The 19,671-nt window shown below is 36.7% G+C and overlaps 1 protein-coding gene across 3 annotated transcripts in view; it reads right to left on the minus strand.

Moving 5' to 3' along the window:
* LOC150104992 (uncharacterized) overlaps window positions 1-19,671 on the minus strand; it is a 768,027-nt gene that overhangs the window by 364,749 nt on the left and 383,607 nt on the right. For all 3 annotated transcript variants that reach the window (XM_090395452.1, XM_090395451.1, XM_090395453.1), the window contains exon 22: window positions 6,522-6,812. In XM_090395452.1, the coding sequence (XP_090251578.1) occupies window positions 6,522-6,812 (291 nt within the window). The remainder of the gene's footprint in view (window positions 1-6,521; window positions 6,813-19,671) is intronic.

Below are 19,671 nucleotides of genomic sequence, written 5' to 3' on the forward strand. Positions count from 1 at the left end.
AGTGCATGGGAAATTATGAAAGAATATTTGTTAGCAGCAATAGTAAGTTGTATACCATGACTGAACAAGAGGACACAATTTGGAATAAAGTGGATGACAAACAATATTAAACAGGAATTACATGCAAAAAAGAGGCTATGGAAGAGATATAAGGAGACATGTGAAGAGAAGATGCATGAAGAGTATAAGGACACTGGCCAGAAGAGTGACTAGTATGGTAAGGAAGATGAAACTGGAATATGAGAGGAGATTGGCCCTAAGATCCAAAGAAAATCCTAGGGAATTTTTTAGATATGTGGCCAGTAGGAGGAGAAATGACTGTGGAAGAATGATATTGTGGGATAAAAATGGGAATAGAGTGACTAATGCAGAGGACATAGTGGAATTGTTCAATGAACACTTTATTGGAGTATTTCATCCTGGAGGAGTCAGTTTTAATGCTAGGGGTTTGGGCAGGTTCGAGGATTAGAGGTACAGAAGGAGAGTGTGTTTCAAATACTGAGTACTAAGGATGTCAGTAAAGCTGTGAGACTGGATGGTATTTCACCACGGGTTTTGAGAGAATGTGCTAGGGAACTGGCAGTGCCTTTGACCTGGCTTTTCAATGAAATTCTGGCTGCGGGAAAGATGCCCATGGAACGGAAAGAAGGTAAGATAGTGCCATTGCATAAGGGCGGTAGCAGACTGGGAAGTGTCTAATTATAGCCCTGTTTGTGTGTCATCAGCAGTTTATAAGATCTTGGAGAAATTAGTGAGGGACCGTATAAGGGTAATATTATCTGTGAGAGTCAACAAAGATTTGTGAAGGGGTGCTCTTGTTTTAGCAATATGCTAGCCTTTTATGATAAAGTTACAAGAACATTAGATGAGGGAAATGCATATACTGCGATTTTCTTAGACTTAGCGAAGGCATTTGACATGGTGCCACATGATAAGCTGATATTTAAGTTGCAGCACATGGGTCTGGATGTCAGATTGGTCAACTGGATTCAGGATTGGCTGTCCGATAGGTATCAGAGAGTTCTGTATGGTGGAGCAGTTTCAAGGAAGCAGAGAGTTACAAATGGGGTCCCAGAGGGCTCAGTACTGGGACCTATATTGTTTAACCTTTATATCAATGACATTGTCAGTGGACTGCAAGGGGATACTCAGTTGTTTGCGGATGATGCGAAGCTGGGAAGGAGTATTAGTAATAGTGAAGATGCAACAGACCTGAAAGAGGATTTGAATAAGCTAGATAGATGGGCACATGAATGTCGGTTTAATGCAGCAAATATGAAGGTTTTGAGGTCTGGGAAGCATCGATCGGACACTGCATACTCTATTGGAGGAGTTATACAGGAGGAAGTAGGAGAGACAAGAGATCTTGAGGTTGATGGTTGACAGAAACCTGAAATTTAGTGGACATATTGCAAAGGTGGTGAAGGTAACACACAGGATTGCTGCAATAATGAGAAGGATGCTGACCTGAAGAGATAAAACAGTTATCATTCTGTTGTATAAGACCCTGATCAGACCACACCTGGACTACTGTTCTAAGATTTGGTCCACAGGATTTGAAGGGGATAAATTAACTGTGGAAAGGATACAAAGACGGATGACATAGATGGTTTCAGGACTGTACAAGGATAGTTATGAGGATCGGCTGAGGGAATGTGGACTGCAGAGTTTGTTGGATAGAAGAAGGAAAGGTGATACGATTGAGATTTTTAAACTGTTGAGAGGTGGTTACAGAGTTGACACTGGGGAGTTCTTTCGCTTGGTTGAACAGTGGGAAGGAGTGATGACAAGAGGCCATCCCTGGAAGTTACGAAAGGAAACTGTAAGCAAGAGGGTGAGAAGTGGTTTCTTTGCGTAGAAGGTGGTTGAACCATGGAATGCATTGCCTGATGGAGTGGTGAGAGTGAGAACGGTTAATGAGTTTAAGGAGTGGTATGATAGATTTTGTGTTTCTTAGGGTGGGGGACCTCCCACGATGAGTCTTTTGATTTCATGGAGGCCTGAATAATAATAATGTCCATACAAAGTAGAGATGCAAGAGGGAAATAGTGCCAGTGGGTTTGAGGAAGTATAGTGTGAGATAGAGGTGAATGGAATCAAATACTGGGGTGGATGTTGTTATAGACCAGGAAATGTGGATGGAAGTGACTATGAAATGTATAATCAAATTAGCCAAGCTAATAAAAAAAGAGTGGTCATTAATTGGCGATTTTAGTTATGGCAATATAGACTGGAGTAATGAGATAGCAACTGGAAGTAAAGAAAATAAGTTTTTTGAGTTATTGAGCAATAACTACCTCAGAGAGTATGTAACAGAGTGCACACAAGGATTCAGGGTCTTGGATTTAGTCATCTCATCAGAGGATGTAATTATAAATAAGGTGTCAAATTATCCACCAATTGGTTAGAGTGACCATGAGGTGATTAACTGGGTGGATGCCAACAGTTTGAGGACCTCTGTGAGAAAAGGGTATATGTGGAACTACAAGGGGGGGGGGGGTGCTTATGAAGAGCTCAGATGACAGCTTGCAATTGTAGCATGGAATGAGGAGTTAGCCGGAAAAGAGATCAATGCAGCTTGGGAGATTTTCAAAAACTATCTAGCAGATGCAATGTCTAAATGTATTCCAAGGGTGAGAAGGCTAAATAAGGTAGGTGTGAGATGGATGAATAAAGAGATTAAACATGTGATACAGAGAAAAAGGTCATTGTGAAGGCAGCATAAGAAAAGTGGAAATAACCAATTCCATGAGGTCTACAAAGACCAAGTAAGGAGGGTGACTTGGTTGGTGAGGGTAGCTAAAGAGAGGTATGAACAGCAGTTAACTAGTGAAGCCAAAAAGAATCCTAAGGAGTTCTTTCGATATATAGCCAGCAAAAAAAGGATGATTATGGAAGGATGACATTGATTGGAGAAAATGGTATAAAGACAGTTGTTGCAGAATGTGTGGTGGAGATACTTGATGAGCAGTTCATAAAGGTCTTTCAATCTTGTGAATGTGACTTCATGGAGAGATTGAGAGCAGTTGATGATGGGGAAGAGAGACTGACTGTAAGTAAGCAAAAGGTGTATAGGGAGTTGAGCAAACTAGATGCAAATAAGACTGTGGGACTTGATAATATATCACCACGTATTCTGAAGGAATGTGCAAGGGAATTGAAACCTGCCTTGAAATTTTTTTTTAATATGAGTCTTGCACTTGGTCAAGTTCCTAAGGAGTGGAAGGAGGGCAAGATTGTGCCACTTCATAAAGGAGGTGATCGAACTTAAGCTTCAAACTATAGGCCTATCTGTGTGTCAGGTGTTGTGGTTAAGTTTTTGGAGAAGATTGTGAGAACTAGGATCCAGAGTCGGGTGGAAAACAATGGTATTATCGTTGATGGACAGCATGGATTTGCTAAAGGAAGGTCATGTTTTAGTAATCTACTTACTTATTACAATAAAGTGACTGCTTCCTTGGACAGAGGAGAAGGATACACAGTAATATACTTGGATTTCACAAAGGCTTTTGATAGAGTACCTCATGATAAGTTGATGGTCAAACTAGAGCAGATGGGTTTGGATATTAGACTAGTGCATTGGATTGGAGAATGGCTATCTGATAGGTATCAGCAAGTTGTGTATGGCAGAGCAATATCTAGGAAAAGGAAAGTCACTAGTGGAGTGCCTCAGGGGTCTGTTTTAGGGCTGTTTAACTTGTATATTAATGATATTAGTGAAGATTTAGATGGAGATATTCAGTTGTTTGCAGATGATGCGAAGTTGGGACGAACCATGAAGAGTAGTGAAGATGTTGTTGCCTTACAAGAAGACTTGAATAAACTGACTGATTGGGCACAGAAATGGGGATGGATTTCAATGTTGCAAAATGTAAGGTTTTAAAATTTGGAAAACAAAAATGTGATGCAACTTGGTGAGGATATATTGTTGCAGGTGGAGTAAATAAGAGATATGGGGGTGGATAGTGGATAAAGATCTGAAATTTAGGGGACACATAGCCAAAATTGTGAAGACAACACAAAGGTCTCTGGGAATGATGCAGAGGACACTGTCATGTAGAAGTTCGGTGATTCTTGTTCCTTTGTATAAGGCTTTGATGGACTATTGTGCCCAGATTTGGTCACCTGGTTTTCAGAAGGATGAAGCGATGTTAGAAAAAAATCCAAAGGTTGCTGATTAAGGTTAGTTTCTAACCTCTGGAATGTCGAGTATGAAGAAAGATTCAGAAGATGTAATTTGCAGAGTCTGGTGGACAGGAGGAAGAGGGGAGATATGATAGAGACCTACAAGTTAGTAAGAGGTTGTTATAGGATCAATGCTGGAGAAATTCTACAGAAAATAGTGGTAGATCAGGATAGAACCAGAGGTCATCCCTGGAAACTGTATAAAGAGGGTGTGAGTAGGGGAGTGAGAGGTAGGTTTTTTTTCGTGCAGAGTTGTAAATGATTGGAATGCCTTGCCTGAGAGTGCGGTGTCTGAGTTTGGATGTGTTTAAGACACAGTATGATGAGCTGTGTGTGTGTGTGTGTGTCTGTGTGCTAAAAGGACCTCCCAGATGAGTCTTTGACTCCATGAGGTCTTGGGGTAATAATAATAATAATAATAATAATAATAATAATAATAATAATAATAATATAGTATGTTGCTAAGTTTATGATTAAATCATTGTACATCAACATGTAGTCGAAACAAAGAAATATATTATTATTATTATTATTACATGACACCTCCAGGGAGTGCAAGGACTCATGGCAGGAGGGCACTCGACTCTACTTTGCTAAATACATCTCACCCTTTCCAATGCTTCTTAATTCGCCTACTACAACACTACTACCATCAACACCATCTACTGCCCATTTTCACCAACATAGGTATTTTTTGTCTGTAAATTGTATGTTCTGAAGGCTGATGTGTCTGTACACAGGATGAAAAAAAACCCAAATTTCCGGGAGAAAAAACCTTGCTACCACAGTGCAATGATGCAGAGGACCACAATGAGTAAAAACAAAATCAAAGCCTTATGGTATAAGGCTTTGATCAGACCTCATGTGGCTTAATGTGCACAAATTTGTCACCTGGTGTTCATGGTAATGATCATATATTAGAAAGGATCCAGAGAAGACTGGCTAAGGTGGTAAGTGGTCTTTAGAATGTGGAATATGAAGACAGATTGAGGGAATGCAATTTGCAGTGCCTCATGAATAAGAGTAGGAGACGATTGAGGCGTTTAAGTTGGTAAATGGTCATTGCCTTGCTGGCCTGGTTGGCTGAGTGTTTAGCATATCTACTCTCCAACCAAGAGGCTGTGGGTTTGAATCATGTCTAAGACACAGATGTTTGTGATTCCAACTCTGTGTGGAAAGGGCATCTGCGACCTTACCACTTATAAAACTAGGCAAGAAACTAATGGACAAGTCATACAGTGGCACCCACAGCAGTGTAGTGGTTAAGGAAGAGGGGAAGCCAGCCCCATCCAGGCACTAGCTAGAGTTAAAAAAAAAAAAGTGGTTATTTCCAGGTTAATGAACAAAATATTTTTCACAGACCAGAAGTGGGGGATAGAAAAAGGGGGGCTTCCACGAAAACTGTATAAAAAGGATGTGAACAAAGGAGTAAGGAGCCAGTTCTTTGCATAGAAAGTGTCTGATGAGTGGAATGCATTGCCTGACAGCATGGCGAATGTGGATACACTGAATCAATTTAAAGCACAGTTTGATGAACTCTGTGTAATGGTATGTATCTCCCACAATGAGTGTTCTGACTCAGTGGAGGGCTGGTGTTAATAACAAAATAAATCCAGTCAACCTTAAAATATTTTTTCTAATATTTGGGGTGGTGTACCCAAAACCCTCTCTCAAAATGAGAGAATCCCTCTTACATCGATTCTCACTAATCATGTTCTCATGGACACTCTGTTTCCATTGTCTTTTATAGGTACTTAACTGGATGCTACTCCACTGAAATGGCCAACACCATGCCTCTGATCTCCTGTAATAATGAACAAACATGGGGGCAGCCACTGGCTAACATCCAAATAAGGTTCAGCTCCATATGCATTAAATAAACTTCTCATTCTCATCCTTAATTTTGTCTACATCTGTTCTCTAGGAACAGATGTAGACAGGCCTTCCTCATAATATTTTTCTCAATGAATACAACTTCCAGGTTTTCAAAAAAACACATTCTTAACAGATTATTTCTTTCTGTCTCATCCCTTGCCAAGATATGCCAATGTTGTGGTGTGACCTCTGTTGTGTGTGGGTATGTATAGGGAAAGGGATGTTTATAAAAAATATAAAAAAATTTAAAGGAAAGTAAGAAACAGAACAGATGCAAAATATCCATTGGTTTTACCAGCCAGAATAGCATGCTCAGTGCTCACAACAACCACTTCTTCCAAAACAATAATAGTGAATTTACTGGATTGGAAGCATTGAGCTTACTGATATTTAAGCAGAAAGAAGATGTCAATAGAATAATTACTGTGTACATATATATACATATCATGAAACCTACTTACATTAGGTTGAGGATATCCTTCTACTTTACATTCAAAGGTAAATTTACTACCTTCAATAACTTCTGCATCTGCAAGCGATGTTACAAATATAGGAGCTTTTGATTTCACCATCACTGGTAATGGTTTTATTTCCATAGGAATGGACTCTTCTTTTGTTATAATAACCTTTTCAACAGGAGCTAATTTAGCTGCAATTTCTGCTGCTTTAGCAGCCTCCTGAGCAGCAGTTGCAGCAGCTTTTGCAATTGTGGCTTCAGCCTGAGCTGCTTTTAAAACAGAAAGTGCCTCTTCCTAATAAAAAAAAGAAAAAAAAAAGAAATTCAAGAGATCAGCTAAAATATGATATATATATATATATTTCTAATTCCCATTTTCCCTTGCATGTTAGAATATAATAGGCTTGATGGCCTGTCATGGCCAAGTAACTTGGCTTCTTTGAAACCTAATTTATGTTATAGAAAGTTTTTAACTTAGCTACAAAGTAAATTATACATGACAAGAAATTATGTTCCTGTGTAATGCTTCACCCAAATGATATAAACTAAGCTTTCATGCAAAGTATCTTCATCACTGGGCTACTTGCATACAGAGGCTGTTGACTTTACGTGAACTGTATCAGTATCCCATAATGCACAGCACATTCCCTTCCAGATGTGTATATTGTTACCATCACTACCCATAGTGGTTTTGACTTTTATTAAGGACCTATCAATGGGAGTGAGACCTGAATGATACAAGACAAAACTGGTCTTAGTAGTGATCCTTCTCATGATGCACAGCAATATACACTTAAAAAAGGAATGCTGACTTCACATCAAATGTATATATTAAGTAGCCTAGTGTAAAGGTGCTTCAAATGCAAACTTTAATGAGTAGAAAGACATATGTTGGCAGTTCATGTTTTATATTTAATGGCATAATTCATAACACAGAATAATAAGAAAATCATTAATATTTATTTAACTCATTTGCTGATATTTTGATGGTATTATATCTGGCATCTTCAGAGCACAAATACAGTGTGTCACTGTACATGAACAGCAACAATTCAGTATAACGGTGGAACTAGTTTTAAAAAATTTAGGACAACATAGATAAAGAGAGAAAAAAATCAGTATTAATTTGATCTTAAAATGACTGTCTCCCAGATCTTTGGTAAATTGATACAGCCATACTTGTTGAGGTTTGGAAAATGTTTTAAAGCTGCTGATGATGATTCCAAAAACAATCTCGATGACTTATAATGACTATTGTGTAGAACTTTTGTTTTTCTTCCATTTGATTCTGTGTGAAGAGGCATCCAAAGCATGGTCTGTCAGTCCTGACTTGCCATAACGATAGTGCCGAATGTATTTTTCAAGTTCTCCAAGGCAAATGTCAACAGTTCTTCCTGTCTATTAAGAGTATACCAGTTCACAAGTACAAGGCACTACATATACTCCTAGATGTGATAAAGGAGAGAGCTTGTTCTTAGGTGAACAGATGAGAGTTGACAATTTGACATAAGATTGAAATGTAGTGAAGAGCTGATATTCATTAAGCATTCTAGATATCATTTCAGATGTGCCTTGAATTTTGAATGGTAACAGTTTTGCTGTAGTCCTGTGCATTAGATAATGGAGGGGATTTTTGGGGGGCATTTAGTATTTTATCTATTCTTTGGGAATTATAGCCATTGGCTAAAAAAGTGAGTTACAAGTAAGTGAGTTCAGTGGTGAACAGCATTGTCATTGGATATAATACCAGTGAAATATATGCCAGAGCACTGTCATTTGCTGGATATAATACCAACAAAATATCAGCAAATAAGTTAAAAAAATATTAATTATTTTCTAATTATTCTGCATTGTGAATTACACTGTTAAATATAAACTGACAAAAGCAAAATTTAATAAGTTTAGTTTAATCCTTTATCCAAGCACATAGTCTAACAAAGTGAAAAATAAACTCTCAAAAGCAAACCTTATTTGCTTACATATAATGATTAAACAAGAAGATAATTTGTTGTAAAATATAATTTATCAATTAATGCTCTGGTAGACAGGTTAAACCTATCTGTACATTGGATTATGCGAGTGCATGTGCTCGCTGATATAGTTTGACTACTTGCAGCATGAAACATCTGAGTTTCTGGAGAGAGAAAAAATATCACCTGGGTTGTGACAAGCCATATGAAGACTTCTGCAAGGAAGGATATATGTAAAATTACAAGGCTGGTGATAATGAACAGCTTAGAAGACGGCTCAGCTATAGCATGGAATGTTAAGCAGAAAGGAGATAAATTCTGTGTGGGAACTAACCAAATGATATTTAACAACATCAATATGAAAAGTGCAAATGTATTCTGAAGGTCAAAAGAGTGAATGAAGTATGTGTCAAATGGATGAATAAAGGGATTAAGCATGAAATTTGGAAAATGAAGATACTGTAGAGGTAGCACAAGATGAATAATGGTTGCAATTAATTGCATGAAGAGAATAAAGAGCAGGCCAGGAAGGTGACTCAGTTGGTAAAAACAGCAACATTACAGTATGAGCAGAAATTAGCAAATGAGGCCAAGAAAACCCTACAAAGTTTGTCAGATATATGGCAAGTAGAAGGGAAAATGATTACGGTAAGACGATGTTAATGGATGAAAATGGCAGGATGGTAATTATTGCAAGAAACATTGCTAAGGGTTCAGTGAACAGTTTATAAGGTTGTTTCATACTCATCAGGATGTAAAGTGTAGAGGATATAGAAGAGAAAGACTTAATTGTGAGCATGCAAGAGGTATATGAGGAAATGAATAAGCTTGATATCAATAAAGCGATAGGATTTCATGACATATCACCATGTGTCTTAAAGGAATGTTTCAGGGAAATGGATGTAGCATTGGCATACCTGTTTAATAAGAGTCTGACAACAGTGCATGTTCCAAGATGATGGAAAGAAGGTAAAATTGTTCCACTGCGTAGAGGTGGTGATATGGCTGTGGTTACAAACTTTAGACCAATCTACGTATCTAGAGTTGTGGTTAAGATACTGGAGAGATTAGTGAGAACTAGGATGCAGAAATCAATTCATAACAGCAGCATTCTCTGTGGTTGTCAGCATGAATTTTTTAATGGGACATGATGTTTTACTAATTACTTGAGTACTATAACAAGATGAAAAATATCTTGGACAAGGGAGATGCATATACAGTGATATACTTAGATTTTCAAATGCTTTTGATCGATTCCTACATGACAAGCTGTTTTATAAACTGAAAGAGATGGGATTGGATAACAGACTAGTGAGTTGTTGGATCAGGGATGGGTGTCAGACAATTATCAAAGGGTGTAGTGTACTGAAGGAGGATGGACACTAGTGAAGTGCTGAAGGGAGGATCTGTATTTGAGTCATTGTTTACAAATTTGTCTATTAAAGGTATTGGGATGGGTTTAACTGGTGATATGCAGCTGTTTGCATATGATGCAAAATTGGGGTAAGCAATGCAGAGTTAGGAGGATGTTATGGCCTAACAGAAGAACTTCAATAGATAGCATGATGGGCATATAAGAGGAACTATCAGTTCATTGTTACAGAGTGCAAGGTTTTGAAATTTGGTAAGCAACAATAGGGATGCAAAGTATACACTTGGTGGGAAAATTTTAAAGGAGGGAGAGAAGATGAAAGATCTAAAAGTGGAGTGGTGGTTGATAAGGACCTGAAATTCGGAGGCTTACATTGCACAAGTTGTGCTGTTGTTAAATCAGATAATGGCAATGATGCAAGGGACCCTGACATAGAGAAATAAAGAGGTTTGATTCCATTGCATAAGGCCTTTATCAGACCTCATATGGATCATTGTATGCAGATTTGGTCACTGGGTTTCATGGTGATGAGGATATGTTAGAAAGGGTCTAGAGAAGTTTCACAAGGTGGTCAGTGGTCTTTATGTGGAGTATGAAGTCATATTGAAAGAATGTAAGTTGTAAAGCCTCAAATGGAAGGAGGATATGATTGAGATATATAAGTTAATCAGGGGGTTGTTATCAGGTTGACATAAAAATGATTTTTCATAGAATGGGAGAAGGGGGGGGGGTAAAACAAGAGGCCATCTCTAGAAACTGTACAAAACAGGGTGTGAGCAGAGGAGTGAGGAGAATGTTACTTGCATAGAGAGTGGTTGGTGGGTGGAATGCTTTGCCCGAATGTGTTGTGAATGCAGACACATTGAATCAGTTTAAGCCATGGTTGGAAGAGCTTTGAGTGTGATAGCATTTACCTTCCACGATACATCTCTGACTCCATGGGGTCTGATGTTAATCATAATAATAAATCCTAATATATCTCATATATATATATATATATATATATATATATATATCATATATATATATATATTTCTTTTTTTAAGGTGGGAAAATCAATTATATTTAAGGAAAATCATTTATATGATTATCTAGCTGAATGTTAAAATAGAATATAAGGTACTACTAGTTTCATCTTTCTAGATGACGTCACCAGGTATACAATACATAGAAGAAAAAAAAAGAGATGCATAAAAAACATTGCTTTTGTACATCACCAAAGTTCTAAATTATTAACGGATTGCTCACATTAGAATGAATTCGTGGACTAGCTGCATCATTGTTCTTATGCATGAGGACGTGGTCTGAAGACCACCATAGTTGAATAGCTGAGGAGTAACAATGAGAAAGGTTGTGCTGCGGTTGACATTAAGGTGAACAAGATTTAGTGCATTCATTTTAGACAAATTATGGACTCTTCAACTCTATTATAATAACTATTTTAATTTCCAAACATGTCGACCCTTCATATCAAGGTCATCATCTGGAGTAGACACATATATACAGAGACAAGCTGATTTACATTTCACACAGTAAGCTAAAGACACAATGATTTGATCAACGGTTATTCTACTAGCATGACCTCTAATGAAAATAGAATACATAAAAAATAAAAATAAATTAATAAATAAATTAATTAATTAAAAAAACTCCTTCAAAGCTATATTCTATTTAAGATAACATCAGAGAAACATTCCTTCATATAGATAGTGTTCTTACAGCAACAATGATGTCCTAATTTAATATGACAATTGTTATATTAGATTTAAGATTCTGGATTACCTATGGTCCTATTTATAGTTAACTCTTAGGGAGAAAGATTAAGTGTATAGAATATATACCTTCCATATTCTTGAGATTTTTAGACCAGCATTATTGTTAAGATTAGGGTGATTGATAAGAATCTCACAGGCGTTCCTTAAATTTACGTTCATACCATGTTTTGGTGTGATGTAAACAACTGGTGCTTTTCCAGTCAATCCTATGTAAAGTGTTCAGGGCATGATCAGAAAGGCCAGCTTCACCATAGTTATTATATTTAATGTGTCGTTTATGTTCATTTTGTCTGATAGGAATTGTGCATCCTGTTTCCCCAATATAGGTTAGATTTCAGGTGCAAATGCAATATACTCCAGGGGTGGGCCAGCGGAGAAGTGGGTCTTTGGATGAGTTGAGTAAGCTCTTTAATTTTGCAGGAGGTTTAAAGGTGAATTTAAGGTTGTATTTCTGTAGTATTCTGTTTATTTTATCTGATGTCCCTTTAATGTATGGAATGGTTACAGTTTTTATTTAACATGTTCATTTCCCAAGCGATATCGCATGATGCGAGTTCTCACCAAACGGCCGATCAGGTGTTATCGCATGGATGTCGCTAACTAAATGAAAAAATAAAAAAATTTGGCCACCACACGAAATTCCAATTTTCAGCTTGGCAATGAAAGTGTTAATGGTTACAGGAGGAGTGGGCCTTTGGATGAGTTGAGTAAGCGCTTTAATTTGGCAGGAGGTTTAAAGGTGAATTTAAGGTTATATTTCTGTAGTATTATGTTTATTTTATCTGATGTCCCTTTAATGTATGGAATGGTTACAGTTTTATTGTAGTCTAGTTTATCTTTGTTTTTAAGTGAGGTCTTGAGGAGAATTTTATTGATAGTGATTTGGCTGTAACTAATTTTTAGGAAAGTATTGCTGATAACTTTAAATTCATCTTGTTTTGGAACAAATCTTCAAACCCTGTTTTTTAGAGTATTAATGACACCTAGTCTTAACAATCTTAACCTTAATCTTAATAATAATCTTAACAATAATGATGGTCTAAAAATCCCAAGAATATGGAAGGCACATATTCTACCCACTTAACCTTTCTCCCTAAGAGTTAACTATAAATAGGACCATAGGTAATCCAGAATCTTAAATCTAATATACACAACTGTCATGTTAAATTAGGACATCAGTGTTACTGTAAGAAAACTATCTATATGAAGGAATGTTTCTCTGATGTTATCTTAAATAGAATATAGCTTTGAAGTAGTTTTTAAATTAATTAATTTATTTATTTATTTATTTATTTTTTATTTTTTATATATATATTTTTTTATATATTCTTTTTTCACTAGAGGTCATGTCAGTAGAATAACCGTTGATCAAATTATTGTCTTTAGCATACTGTGTGAAATGTAATTCAGTTTATAATTCAGTAACTCTGTATATATGTGTATACTCCAGATGATAATCTTAATATAAAGGACGAAACATCGGGAAATTAAAATAGTTATTTATAACATGGTCTCTGGAAACTGTATTTGTATTTGCCCAAAATTCATGCCATAGCTCTAAACTGCTATTAACCTGCTTCTGTATTCCCCCAAAATTGCTATAATTTTGCACCTTTCACTATAAAGCCATTATCAGTGGATTTGGTTTTGGCGTCGCTAGTGAACGTGGCAGTCATGTTGAGTTATGCTAGAAAACGTGTTTTTAAATTAAAGTATAGTGTGGCTTTTTGTCTCAAATTGTGCTGCAGTTGTGCTTCGGTTGGATACAAGTGACCTTCAGTGATGTTATTGTTTGAAACTCTGTTCTTATATATTGCATTTTCGCTGCTATTTGCTTCACTACTTCAGCATCTAAAGATGGCATCCAACAAGAGACGTACGTCAGTGGCTCGGATGACTTCTATATGAAAGTTTAGCTCTGCATTGGATTTTTCACAATGGATGTGTTGCGGAAACTGCTATATGTATGTGCTGCAGAATGTGAAGGATCTGTGGACTGTTTGGCTAAATGATAAGAATGAAAACGTCGACATATGTGAGAAGTGTCGGGATAGGCTGGAGCAATTAGGAATGGAAGCAGATGTCGGGACCATAGTGGAAGAACTTTGGCAGGAGTTCGTGAAAATAAAATGTGACCTTAATCTTCTGCAAGAGGAATTGGAAGTGCTCAGTAAGGAGGTTCTGGAAATTAAAACTGAGTTAAATGTGTTGAATAGAGAAATTAAGACTATGGAGATTACTTTAGCTGAAGTAACTAGAACAGGATTAAGTATGGGAGTGATTGGGAGTCAACAGAATGAAAGCACAAGAGGTCTAGAAGAAACGAGATGTCATGAGAATGAGGGAGTAAGTAAATGAGCATTGAGTAATGAAACACTGGGAGTGTCATGCTGAATAGTGTAGAAAATGAGGCCATGAGTGATGCTTGTTTGGACTTGAATGAAGTTACGAGTGGTACAATATATGATGATTCTATGACTAAGGGTATGGAGAGTGGTATGCCTGAGGAGTGCTTAGCTGGTGGAACAATAGAGAGAGTGGCTTTAGCAATAAAGAGAGGACATGATGCAGAAAAGATGATAGTTATGGGGGGTACAAATGACCTGAGTGGTAGTATAAATCAGGTAGCAAAAGATTTAAGAACATTGTTAGATATCGTGAAGAAGAAAAGTGTCAAAGGGAGGATAGTGTGTGTGTGCTGCATCATTTTGACAATTATGAGTTAAGTAGATGAGCAATGATAATGAATGATATGATTGCAAGAATGTGCAAAAAAAGAGGTCTGGAATTTGTTTATGTCGAGTGTGTTTGAAGGCAAAAGACAGCTGTATGCAAAACATGGGTTGCATCTGAACATGGAAGGTCATAAGCGATTGAAGAAGTTACTGTTTTTTGAACAAGTTGAAGTAATTGGGCAGGGAAACTAAAATTGAAAAGTGGGTGTAAGAGGGAGAAACTTAAGCAGTGACTGTATATTTGTTGATCCTTATTCGAGGAATAAATTGCAGAATAGAGTGGATAAAAATCGGCACGGGACTACTGAAATGAGTGGCATGTATATCAGTTCTAAAGCTGGTACAAGAACTAAAGGAAATCTGCAATTTTTGTATACTAATGCAAGAAGCATTCGAAATAAGAGGGAAGAATTTTTGGCATTAGTCAGTGCAGTCTCACCAAAAGTTGTAGGCATTAGTGAATCTTGGATGTCAGCAGAAAATGTAGTTACCGGAACTGAATGTGATGGATACAGTATTTTCAGGCGTGATGGATACAGTATTTTCAGGCGTGATGGATACAGTATTTTCAGGCAGGATAGAGAAGATAGAATGGGGGGAGGAGTACTGTTGATGATAACTGATGAGTTGCAGTCAAAGAAAGTAGTATATCATGTTAGAGGTTTAGTGGAATATTAACAGCACTGAGAAAGGATTAAAACTAATTTTAATACTTCCAATATTACGTCTCCGTCACAGAGACATCTTTAGGGATTACAAAAATTTTTGTAACAACACACATACAAATACAATAAAAAAGTGAAACTAAAGTCCTATCTAGGTGGTGCACCCCCTCTATGGGCATTTGCAGGTGGCCTGGGATGTAAAGAGGGATCTCTGATAATTAAAGTTTCCCACATTTTGGGAAGTTTAATGCAACCGTATTCGTTTAAATTAGGTTGATTCCTGAGTGCAGATGCAGATTCAAAGAATAGTCTTTCTTTTTTGAATTTACTATGGTGGAGCATGGTATTTTTTTCCAGGAGATCCTGTGGGATGTATCCAAAACATGGTCTGCAAGGCCATATTGACCATAATCATGTTTGCAGATGTAAGAACTGTGTTCTTCTAACCAGATGGATGCGTGTACCTGGTGAAGTCATCTAGAAAGATGAAACTAGTAGTACCTTATATTCTATTTTAACATTCAGGTATGTAGTCATATAAATGATATTCCTTAAATATAAATGATTTTCCCACCTTAAAAAAAGAAATATATATATATATATATGTAATAAATTTTTTTAACTTGGGGATATTGTATATTAGGGTTACCAAGTAATTTTTTAAGCTTGGTTATTTAACTCCTAATCCCAAGTAAGCAAACAATTAAGTTTGCACCTGAAACATAGTTCAAGTATAAAGATGGTACAACACGAGAACAACTCATTGTAAAGGCGGGTAAAGCTCTGATCACTATTCTTAGTATTTTCCCATAATGTAAAGCACATCTCACTTTACAATGAGTTGCTCTGGTGTTGTACCATCTTTAGACTTGAACTATGTTTCAATGTTAAAAACTATGTTAAAATACTAAGAATAGTGATCAGAGCTTTACCCACCTAATATATATATTAGGATTTATTATTATGATTAACATCAGACCCCATGGAGTCAGAGATGTATCGTGGAAGGTAAATGCTATCACACTCAAAGCTCTTCCAACCATGGCTCAAACTGATTCAATGTGTCTGCATTCACAACACATTCGGGCAAAGCATTCCACCCACCAACCACTCTCTATGCAAGTAACATTCTCCTCACTCCTCTGCTCACACCCTGTTTTGTACAGTTTCTAGAGATGGCCTCTTGTTTTACCCCCCCCCCCCTTCTCCCATTCTATGAAAAATCATTTTTATGTCAACCTGATAACAACCCCCTGATTAACTTATATATCCCAATCATATCCTCCTTCCATTTGAGGCTTTACAACTTACATTCTTTCAATATGACTTCATACTCCACATAAAGACCACTGACCACCTTGTGAAACTTCTCTAGACCCTTTCTAACATATCCTCATCACCATGAAACCCAGTGACCAAATCTGCATACAATGATCCATATGAGGTCTGATAAAGGCCTTATGCAATGGAATCAAACCTCTTTATTTCTCTATGTCAGGGTCCCTTGCATCATTGCCATTATCTGATTTAACAACAGCACAACTTGTGCAATGTAAGCCTCCGAATTTCAGGTCCTTATCAACCACCACTCCACTTTTAGATCTTTCATCTTCTCTCTCTCCTTTAAAATTTTCCCACCAAGTGTATACTTTGCATCCCTATTGTTGCTTACCAAATTTCAAAACCTTGCACTCTGTAACAATGAACTGATAGTTCCTCTTATATGCCCATCATGCTATCTATTGAAGTTCTTCTGTTAGGCCATAACATCCTCCTGACTCTGCATTGCTTACCCCAATTTTGCATCATATGCAACAGCTGCATATCACCAGTTAAACCCATCCCAATACCTTTAATAGACAAATTTGTAAACAATGACTCAAATACAGATCCTCCCTTCAGCAATTCACTAGTGGCCATCCTCCTTCAGTACACTACACCCTTTGATAACTGTCTGACACCCATCACTGATCCAACAACTCACTAGTCTGTTATCCAATCCCATTTCTTTCAGTTTATAAAACAACTTGTCATGTAATAATCGATCAAAAGCATTTGAAAATCTAAGTATATCACCGTATATGCATCTCCCTTGTCCAAGATCATTTTCCCTTCTACTTGCCATATATCTGACAAACTTTGTAGGGTTTTCTTGGCCTCATTTGCTAATTTCTGCTCATACTGTAATGTTGCTGTTTTTACCAACTGAGTCACCTTCCTGGCCTGCTCTTTATTCTCTTCATGCAATTAATTGCAACCATTATTCATCTTGTGCTACCTCTACAGTATCTTCATTTTCCAAATTTCATGCTTAATCCCTTTATTCATCCATTTGACACATACTTCATTCACTCTTTTGACCTTAGAATACATTTGCACTTTTCATATTGATGTTGTTAAATATCATTTGGTTAGTTCCACACAGAATTTATCTCCTTCCTGCTTAACATTCCATGTTATAGCTGCAAGCCGTCTTCTAAGCTGTTCATTATCACCAGGCCTTGTAATTCCACATATATTCTTTCCTTGCAGAAGTCTTCATATGGCTTGTCACAACTCAGGTGATATTTTTTCTCTCTCCAGAAACTCAGATGTTTCATGCTGCAAGTAGTCAAACTATCTCAGAGAACACATGCACTCGACAAGATAATCCAATGTACAGATAGGTTTAACCTGTCTACCAGAGCATTAATTGGTAAATTATATTTTACAACAAATTATCTTCTTGTTTAATCATTATTTGTAAGCAAATAAAGTTTGATTTTGAGAGTTTATTTTTCACTTGGTTAGACTATGTGCTTTGCATTATGGGAGATACTGAGATAGGAGTGATGATAGCTTTCTCCACCTTTGCGGTGTTTGAAGGTCCCTGTGTTCGACAACACAGGGACCAGTACTTGTGTCATAGCTCGCAAACTTGATATGGCTTATAGTACAGTCTGGAAAATCTTACGGAAAATGCTTCACTTCTATCCATATAAGTGCAGTTCCGTATAATTATTATTCTTATTATCATTGTAATGCGCCACATATCCAACTGGAATGAGTGACACGGCTGTTGCTTACACTGTTTAAATGTTATTATTCCATTTTATCTGTCTTTAATGTAATTATCTACTTGTTTTCTGCTCACCAGTGACAAAATTTCCCCTGTTGGCGACATTTGGTACAAAATCTTTTTTTCGCAGAAATCATCTCCCCATGCCTTCAAAAGTCTCAATATAAAATTTGATCTTATTCTGTTTATTGGTTTTAGCTACAGATGCCTACAAAGAGGGAAAGTTATTTTATGGCCTCCCTGTACATTACAACCAACAGTATTACACTGATTTCATAAGATGGTGCTGTACCTGTTTGTGTGGGTCTCATGCTATTTGTATCATCATTATAGACAAAACAAATAAAATAACTGTTCATGTATGACTGCCTTTTGTTTGAAAATTATTGTGGCAAATAACACATTCAATTATTTTCACTAAGTTTTAAGTAAATTATTTATATATATAATTATATATTATATGTATTATTAAAGAGCCTCCATAGCTCAGCTTGTATAGACGAAGCCCTTTGGTCAAAAAGACCTGGGTTCAATTCCCATCTGTCACATGAGGAATCTTTATCTGGTCTCTTTTGACAAAAGGTGAGTTAACTGGTCTCATATGGAGATAGGGGGGGGGGTTTCACCTGGAAACTTGGGTTATTCAGCCTCCAGAACAGGCAAACCAACCCAATGAACACACACACATATCTACAGACATAGAGCACTCTGGGAATAAGGATTGACCGACCTATTCCATAGGATTTCCGGTTGTGAATCGTAATGGCCCACTAGGCCTAATATATGAAGGAAGAAAAAGAGGTATAATTAAAAACAAAAGCAAGCATCAAATTAAAATAGTTTGAGCGTCAGTTTATTCCTTTCCAACTGCACATCTTGTATAACCTGTCATAAAAATAAGTAATTTTTTTTAGAAATGGTATTTGTGCACTCCCGTAGCTAGAGAGGGGCAGAGGTGGAACTTTCAACCTTTTTGAATTTTTGCAGTTAATTCTAAAATACAGTCTCAAGAACTTATTTCCAAATATTAAAATACTACTGCAAATTTTCCACACAATTGTTGTAAGTGTGGCTAGTTGTGAGAGGAGCTAAATAAAATTGATTAAGAATTAATTACCTACATTACTATGAAATAGACTTCACCAATGTCATTGATGATTTTGCTAACAGAAAAGCAATAAAAATAACATTTTAGAATGTTGAAATTAAAGTTTTACTTCAAAAATAAACATAGTGTTTTAATTTATTTCTCTCTACGTCGTTTTGATTTTTTGTAGTATTTTTGGTGTGTATTGAGAGGGGAGGCAAAAGCTCAAGCTACACCACTGGTGCAAACTATATCTATAAATTATAATCTATCATTCAGTTAGCGGCACACTCAGTGAAATTGTTTATGGGTGCTAGTGGTTTTATTACATATGAAGGATGTTATTTATTTCTAGTAAATGTAATTTTGTCCCGAATTACTGCTTGTGTTTTTGAAAGTGATTATATCAATTAGGTTACAGTCATTTAACCCCCAAACCAGCCAGGATGTCTATAGACATGCAACTAAATTCTGGATACGATTCTGCAACAC

Source organism: Typopeltis vanoorti, chromosome 7, assembly GCF_054136105.1.
Source record: "Typopeltis vanoorti isolate ZY-2024b chromosome 7, IOZ_Tvanoo_1.0, whole genome shotgun sequence".
NCBI lineage: Eukaryota > Metazoa > Arthropoda > Arachnida > Uropygi > Thelyphonidae > Typopeltis > Typopeltis vanoorti.